The sequence below is a fragment of the Solanum stenotomum genome, chromosome 11, assembly GCF_019186545.1.
Source record: "Solanum stenotomum isolate F172 chromosome 11, ASM1918654v1, whole genome shotgun sequence".
Lineage (NCBI taxonomy): Eukaryota > Viridiplantae > Streptophyta > Magnoliopsida > Solanales > Solanaceae > Solanum > Solanum stenotomum.
In genome coordinates, this window is record NC_064292.1 from 51,625,533 (window position 1) to 51,634,824 (window position 9,292).

At 34.4% G+C, this 9,292-nt stretch overlaps 1 protein-coding gene across 1 annotated transcript in view; it reads right to left on the reverse strand.

Annotated features, from left to right (window-relative positions):
- Positions 1-4,479: 4,479 nt before the first annotated feature.
- The window catches only part of LOC125843860 (glucosamine inositolphosphorylceramide transferase 1), a 5,629-nt gene continuing 816 nt past the window's right edge, over positions 4,480-9,292 (reverse strand). Inside the window, exons 2-4 of the mRNA XM_049523078.1 lie at positions 8,784-8,906; positions 6,780-6,947; positions 4,480-6,391 (exon numbers count right to left, since the gene is read on the reverse strand). Coding sequence (XP_049379035.1) covers positions 4,709-6,391; positions 6,780-6,947; positions 8,784-8,906 — 1,974 coding nt within the window. The 3' untranslated portion in view covers positions 4,480-4,708. The remainder of the gene's footprint in view (positions 6,392-6,779; positions 6,948-8,783; positions 8,907-9,292) is intronic.

Below are 9,292 nucleotides of genomic sequence, written 5' to 3' on the forward strand. Positions count from 1 at the left end.
TTAATGTTTGGGTTCAACTCTAACTATTATTAGGGGGAAAAGTCACTTAAATGAGATCAATAACTTTGGAAAATGAGGCAAAATACATCTAAAATATTTATTAATATAAAATATTTGGTCAGAGTCAAAAGGCCAAATTAAAGTTCTTGTGTCATGTCATTTCATTTTTATTAAAGTTATTAATTAGCTAGTGGTATTTTCTTTCCCCTTGGAGAGATAAACCCTTGAATAGGAAAAGAAAAGTAGAAGAAAACAAAAACATATTTTGCTTGTGTGATAGAACATTACAAGTCATGTTACATTGTTTATGAAAAATCAAGAGTAGAGTTATATGTCATATAATAGTTTGGAATCCTTCTATATTTTATCAAATGTCTCGAGAAATGAATCTTACAATATCTGAATTTGAATTTAATCAAATTTTAATACGAATATCAAATATCAAGTAGACTTGTATGATTATTTCAATATTTTTCCTTTATAAAGCTACAAACATGACATTGTAGTTTTACCTAATCATGTTACATTAGGCCTAACTACTATATATGGAGTACTACTTAGGCCTAAAATGAAGTTAGTTTCTCATCCTTATCACATTAATCCTTCAATACATTAATTTTATGGATATTTGCATACATTTATGAATTGATTACTGATACATTTTATTTTATCTTATTTAGTTTTTGGTTTAAGCATGTAAAAATAATGATTCATAAAAAATATTGATGAAAAGTTTGTCGATTACATATCAATCAATTTACGACGAATACCAATTAAAATTTGTATTTAAATTCATTTTTTCTAGTATTAGGATAAAAAAAATTCAACCATTCCACAACATATTTGCTTCTCTTTGATTTCTTGGTAGATCATTCATTGGTAGTAGACACAAAATTATTTTTAAATTATTTGAGGCATTTGTCTTGAGAGATGAGATAAACCTCTTCATGTTCCTAGACAAATTCGTCACCCTTATAATTAAGACTAACCACCTTTAATTTGGAGGCAAGTATCTAAATTATCCCAAGGTAATAACCTTGTTAATTAGTTCATTCTCCAAATCATTTTTCAACTTTTTCCCCAAAGAATTAAGATCAAATATAAAATATCGAGAATCTGATTGGCTACCTGAACTTTTATCTTATTGGTGAAGATTCAATTTCTCACTTGGTGATATAACTAAAAAGAAAAAGAAGAAGACGCTATAGTATCTAGCTTTTAATAAAGATAATTTGGATATGCGAATAAAAATATCTTATTTTAAAAATTATTTTTGGACAATGAAAAAAAAGGTATCGTACACTTTGACGCAACAAATCTCATAAATTTGTTCTTTGTTTTTGTCATCATTGAGCCCAAAAATATGTATACTTATGTTATGTCTTATAACACCTTTGATGATTCTCTCTCATTTCGATGTTGATTCACCAAAGATATCATATATGTCCCTTCTTCAGAAACGTGCTCGCTAAAAGCTTGCCAATCCTCCATTTGATCTCCTCTCCATCATGAGCATCACAAGATATGATAATATTAATATACCATAGTCACTTACAAAAATACTTATTTTAGTAAGGGGTCTCATTCGATAGTACTTCCAAACCCAGAGGTATAGTAGAAAGTACAAACTCGACAACACTCATGAGCTTTAATATAGTGAGATCATCGTAACAAATTCATTTGGTATGTACAAATTATTAATTTAAAATTCAATAACATAAAAATGCTCGAATCCATAATTTAAAAGCAACATGTACATGTACCTAAAAATAATATTACAAAATAAATTAACTAATCAAATATTATCATATAAATCGGAATGGAGGAGTACTCTTAAACTCCTTACCGATCAAATATTATCACATAAATTAAAACAGAAGAATACTAATAATAATAATTTGAAATAAGAAGTAAAATATGAAAATCAACATGGTCCAAAGAAAAGATAAAAACAAAAGAGAAATGGACCTAACAAAGCCCAAAAGGTCCAAACTAGGTGGGTCATAATCAGATAATGAAGTTTGATGAGGGGTTTCTGGAAAAAGAATGATTTGCAAGCAAAGTATGGATACTCATCAAACTTTAGATTTGATGTAGTATATACCCTTATCCATCCATATACATCATAAATAATTAAACGCAGATTCAAAATTTAGAATTTATAAATTCAAAATATCAATAAACTACTACAATTTGAATTACATACTAAGTTCAAATTTTGTTTTCGTATGATTTACAAGTCATGAATTTGCACCATGAAAACAGTCGCTAATGCTTGCATTAAAGTAAACTGTCTACACCATACCTCTTCAGATATGACCCTAATTTTCCGAACCATACTAACTCGAGATACTTTGTGCACAATTCTGCTCTCGTTTTCTTAATAAATATTTTTATACATATAAAGTCAAGCCCTTACTATTGTTGTTCAGCTTTTCCTTGAGATCATAGAGTCGGATTTTTCGTTTATCCATAACTAAGTAAACACCGATACCAAACATGCCGCCATGAATCATAACATACTCCTTCACTTTGAAAATTGACCTTTTTGCTTGATTAATAGTTGATCAACTAAAATTAGACTGAATCCGTAAATTATACTGTAGATCCGCTTACGACATTATTTATACCATGGACCCAAAGGATGCAATTATGTCAAAATGTGCTGTCAAAAAGGGACTATAGTTGTGGCTCGTGGAGCACCACAAACATTTTAATTTAGGTCCCATTTGTATTCACATAGAGCCTACATATTTTCTCTTCCCACATTCCCTATGCTTCTTTAATATATTCCTCAATCAACTCACATGCACAATATCGTGATTGGGAAACATTAAACTTTTGGATATTTCACAAAACACACGTAGTCCAATCTAATTTGCTCACGTCTCGATTATTTCATAGATATCTATTGTCACACTAAAACAATCGTTACATAACTTTTTCATCATAGAAGTAGTGCTCACTAGATATTTGTTGCCACTCCGGTGTTCAGTATCTGTATTGGAACCAGACTATTTCGAACTCACTTAGAATAGGCCCCATTCGGAGTAAAGCCCTATGTACCAAGAATTTTTCTTTATTCAAAGCTCGAACANATTAAACTTTTGGATATTTCACAAAACACACGTAGTCCAATCTAATTTGCTCACGTCTCGATTATTTCATAGATATCTATTGTCACACTAAAACAATCGTTACATAACTTTTTCATCATAGAAGTAGTGCTCACTTGATATTTGTTGCCACTCCGGTGTTCAATATCTGTATTGAAACCAGATTATTTCGAACTCACTTAGAATAGGCCCCATTCGAAGTAAAGCCCTATGTACCAAGAATTTTTCTTTATTCAAAGTTCGAACACGTACATATTTTGTTTATATACTGGAATTTGAATTCTAATTTTCTGTGGGGGTGCATGTCATGGGTCAAGTAGCAACACTATCCAAATTCGATGATGTATTTTTCTGCTGGTTAAGATATATAGAATGTCATTTAATTGTGTGGCTTTAAATATGTCTTTAATTGCGTGGCTTTAAATATGTCATGTGGAAAGTTAAAATTAAAGAATTGTCAAAATCTTTGTATAAATCAAATTTTCCTTCTTTTTAATAAGGTTGTTAGACGCAAGTATGAGCAAATTATATTTTTGACTTGATGATTGTTACTCAATTGTAAGCACATGAATTCGTTATCAATAGTTTGACTAGAAGTTACCCCAAATACGAAAGAGACAGTTCACAAAGTGTGATATCAATCGGTTAAGGAGCTTATAGTTATCTTATACAAGCACATGAATTCATTATCAATAATTCAGCTTGAAGTTTCCCCAATACGAGAGAGACAGTTCACAATGTGTGATATTAACCGGTTAAGGAGCTTACAGTTATCTTATGCAAGCACATGAATTCATTACCGATAATTCTATCGGTTTGAAGTTATCCCAATACAATAGAGACACATCACAAAGTATGATATCTAACGATTAAGGAGCTTATAGTTATTTTATACAAGCACAAGAATTCACTATCAATAATTCAATCGGCTTGAAGTTATCCCAATACAAGAAAGACACATCACAAAGTATGATATCTATCGATTAAGGAGCTTACATTTATTTTATACAAGCACAAGAATTCACTACCAATAATTCGGCCTGAAGCCATCCCAATACAAAAGAGACACTTCACAAAGTGTAATTTCTAACCATTAAAAGATATCATAGTAACCTAATATAACCACATGAATTCGCTACCAATAATTCAACTATCCCAATACGAGAGAAACATATCACAAAGTATGATATTTAACGATTAAAGAGCTTATAGTAATCTTATACAAGCACATAGAATTCACTATCAATAATTCGGCTTGAAGTTAACCCAATACAAGAGATACACATCACAAGTTGTTGAAGAGAAACTGTATATCCTTGCATTGAAATCATATTATATCATAAATATATGTAGGTGAGAAGTATATCTTGAAATCTGATGGGACAACAAAAGAAGTATATCAACTTATGTATCTAAACTAATGTACATTTGACATACAAAAGTTGTGAAGTCCTCCCAAAGCAAAATTCACAACAGGAGGTAAACAAAGCTTGACCAAAATCACAAAACCAAAATTATACCAACAGCAAAAAAGAAGAAAAAAATATGGAGAACACTAACTTCAACTATGTTGCTAGAACATTTGTTCCCTGCTATACATCCCACCCGTCTTTTCGATGGTGAAATTCTGATTTTCTACTTGATATACTTCCATACATTTCTGAGAACTTTTGGAGGCAACTGCTTCTGAGTCCATAGTGAGTCTGTGTATTCCGGCTAATTGCAACGCCAGAAAACTTTGAAGTATCAATTGCCCATGCTGGTTTTACGTATTCAACTGTACTGGAAGAGCTCGCGTTTGCATACAAGTAGTTTAGCAACACATCCTCACAGTTAAAAAGCTTGTCCACCACTGCCCTGCCTGCTGCAGCTTCTTTGCTCCAGTACTTTTCGAAAGCCATTTTGCTGTCCATGAAGGCAGCTCCTGTCAGAATCATGTTGTATCCATTGTGCTCGCGAGCATGATTCTCAGCTCGATATTTCAATGGGTTTCCATCTGCAAGCCGGGGGTAAAACCCAACGATGCGTTCAGGGTGCTCACGCCATACCTTAAATCCCCGTTCAACATCATCACAAGGCATCATAATGTCATCATCAAGTTCAAGAACTGCTCGTGTCTTTATCAAAGGATCTACTTTGAATCGATTGTTTAGTGAGTTCTGTTCCTCTACTCTTATCCTCACTGGCACTGCTGAATCGAGCTCACTCAGTTCTGGAGGTTGGCCTTTATTCCACACTACAACGATCTCACGTACTGAAGAACACCTTGAGTAATGCTTGACGTACATTTTCAAGTTCCAGAGCCGAGCATCGTAGGTCATTGTTAATAAAGTGAACTGAGAGTACTGACCATTCAACGGGTAAGCTTCCTCTGCACCGCTGCCTCCATAGATGTATTTCACTCCAGTGCACATTAACACCACAGTGACTATAAATATTACAGCAAGAACCCATCCTCCACTGCATGTTTTTGGCTTTATTCTGGCACGGAGTGACGAGCTTGCTCTGTTCAACCGACTACAAAATAATCTCATTCTATTAGATAACAAGCTTGATCTTTCCCAATCGAACGAAGCGTCACTCCTCTTTCCAACATTGTGAGGGCACCAACTTAAGGGAACTAATCCTTTCACTGCTCCTAGTAGCATACCAAACACTATAACCAGCATTACAACACCTAAAACTGATGCACAACCTAAAATAAACCGTCGATTTACATCTCCTGAAGGGACTTGGTCCCCATCCATTACTGCAACCCACTCCCCAGAGCTTAGTTGCTGCACATCAAGTTGATGACTGCGGGCACCATTCCAGGCATTCCGTCCTTTCATTGACTCTTTAAGACCCAGAGGAACTTCAACTTCTTTGTAATCAGTAGGTGTCAGAGCTTCTATTTTAAATAGACGTAAACGCCGCCCATATGTCTCACCACAGTCTTGACCAGCACGATGAAGATGGCCATCATATAAAAATGGTCTACCTCCATTTCGGGCACCCTTGCTCTTATCTGTGTTATAGATAGGATTCTTTTTATGCGGTTTCCAAGGACCCAGAGGCGAGCTACTATACCAAATCTCCAACTGACCATTCTTCTTGGCACCAATTCCACTGTGATCTGAACCAAAAAGCCAGTACTTCCCATCATGTTGAATGATAAAAGAATCAACAAGCGGCTTTTTCATTATGACCTTTTCCAGTTTCCATTCCGTAGGAAACTTTACAGCTCGATAAAGACGAAGATCCCCTTTAGCACTTCCCTCAGGCATCATATAGATCTGTACAAAATAATACAGATGAATGAAATGTTAGTCACAGCTTCAAGCAAAATAGAATTCTATGATAGCACAAGATTAATACTTGCAGGTAACAAGGAAGAAACTAACAATCAAAAGAAGATTTAACCACCAAAATCAACTCTTAGAGACTGTTTAGGAATTTTAGTTGTACACATGCTACCTACAAGGCCTCTCACATGGTACTTGCAGGTTAAATATTTTTAAGTCCTTCCCCTTCTCCATACTCTTACGTCTATCGTCTAATCTCATCCCATTAATCTTTTAACAGACCAAACTTCAGGACTTTGATATAGCAAGTCGAATGTTGTTGTTCCAGACATAATTGAATTACATGACGTACAAGTACTTCAGGAAGTAAGGATCTTACATTGCCATTGTAGTCAAAGACATAAGGATAGGAGAGATGCCAGTCTTCATCCAAAGCAACACCCAACTGCTCCCACGTTGCTCCCTTATCGGTACTTCTTGCAACTCCAATATCCCCTTGCATTGTGATTGAATTCTTTGCTTCAAAGAACAGGTAAAGGATGTCTCCCTGAATAATGTAATTAAACAGAAAATTAACAATCACGATCCTGTATGAACTGAAGAAGAGGAATTTAAAGATTGTAGCAAAACCAAATACCCCAGTGAATAGAGGTCAAACATAAAATATCATATAGCACCACAACTAGACAAGCCAAATATATGACACAACTTTCAGATGAGTAATGCCACATCTAACAAAACAATATATCTAAAATATAAGTGAAAGTCAAGAATCCTGGTTTTCCTTGTAAATTAGCTTTTGATGAAGCAACCTTATTATATTCGAGTATGCACCACTTTAAATCCAAGTCTTCTTGGGTCTATTTGTGGAGTAGAAGAGAAGCCTATTGAGTTAGTTTTTTTTAACACAAGGGTTCAACATCACTGCTTCTCAGAATACATTTGACCATTTTTAAAGAGCTTTTTTGTGCAGAATTTCTCGTGCTGCAATGAAACAAAAAGCTATTGCTTACCTGTAGAAAAGACATTCTTCAAATGCTCTTGATAAAAAAACATAATGTTCTATGTTGCAAAGAGAAGTTCTTAAAGGGCTTAGTTTGAAGGAAACCATGGTAAATATTTTAAAGGAATTACTTTAAGATCACTGGTTCAGACAAAGAAACAGTCAGCAATTACTCCCTACCTTTTATTAAACTGACCCCAGCTAATTAGAACAATTAGAACACACATTTAGAATGTGCGACCTCATAGTTGAAAATCCAAGAATGGTCGAAAGGTCAAACAGATGATTTTGAACCAGTTTTTATATCAATTGAAATATTTGCCTCTGAGAAAAAGGTCACCTCTATTCAGACAAAAGTATATACCCAATTCTCCAGCTCTTATATTCTTCGAGACTAACATTGCTTCTATGCCATTTCTTTCTGACCAGTCGTCTATACTTTTTTTGCTCCCCTAGAGATTAATGAGCCGATCATCACAACACTATCTCTGGTAAAACAGATTCCACCCATATTTATCTTGTCTCGATTGCATATTTGTGGCATCAGGAATCCACTTTGCTCTTTTCTTTTTACCTGAGAAAGTGGATTCGATGCCTCTGAAGGATAGGGGCAAATCGGTTTCAAACTTTGAAGTGTTTACTAGGTACATAACCAAAGCCAATCATGTTACTTTTATGAGTTTTAACTAAGAAAAAATGTTTGGTTTGGTACAACCATGCAGAATCACAAAAGTTCAGGAAAATTGGGAGCAGACTCTTCTCTTGTCCAGTACTCTAGCTATCTATTTCTATCCCATGTTTTAGCACATTATTAGCTCAGGGACGGGATACGCCCCACACAGAGCTGAATAATAAGCATAACCAAGGAAAGCAGCATCCAAAAGAGACAAAAGGATAATGTCAAGGAACTAAACTACACCTTTTCCGTCGCTATCTACTCTATGACTCAACCTATTCCTCCTTCTCAGCAGGATTCCTCACCAAGAGGATGTTAAATGACAGGTCATGTGACATCATCAGCTAATTCAAATAATTGTAACACCAAGATTATTTAATATATCTGTTTAAGGATGGTGATTAAGCTGACATGGTCCCATAAACATCACATCAAATCCCTTAAAGATGATGATAATAGAGGATTAAAGTTAAATACTCCTCCACAAGAGTCTCATCAATAAAACTTTAAACAGTAAATCACACTTTCAAGTTTCACCAACCGGATTACACGCACATAGAAAATCCAAAAATGTTTTCTTTTTTTCTCACATCACAAATATAACAAAGCCAATCCATCACAGAGTAACAAAAGCTAGCAGATACTACTACTTACAAGGATCAAACAACAAAAGCTAAATAACAAATGAAAAAAAAAGAAGTTACCTGAACATAAAGAAAAGGGTCAGCAACAAAGTTACTAGGAAAACTAGCCCCAGAAGCTGAAGCACAAGTGACAACAGGATTTGCCACTGGCCATGCTGCAGTGTTGTTCCTCCAAACATTTGCCTGCCAAACATTTCCAGGCACAAAGTTCAACAATCATGAAATTCACAAAAACCAAGTAATTTTCATCCATGAAAAAACAATAAAGCTAGCTTTTGGCCATAGATTTTAGAAGTAGTTTTTGAAAATTGATCATCAAATTTCTGTTTGGCCATGAAATTTGATCAGTTTTCAAAATCTGATCATCAAATGTTTCCACTCACAAAACACCAATTTTTCTCCAAGTAAAATGCACCTCTAAACACAACTTCAAATTCCAAAAATCATAACTTCAAAAACTCAATTTTTCATGTTTCAAGTTTCAACTTCAAAATCTACAACCAAAACAGGAGCTTAAAATCTTTGAGCACAAAACACAAGATGCATTCTTCTCTAGTACTAATTATCAA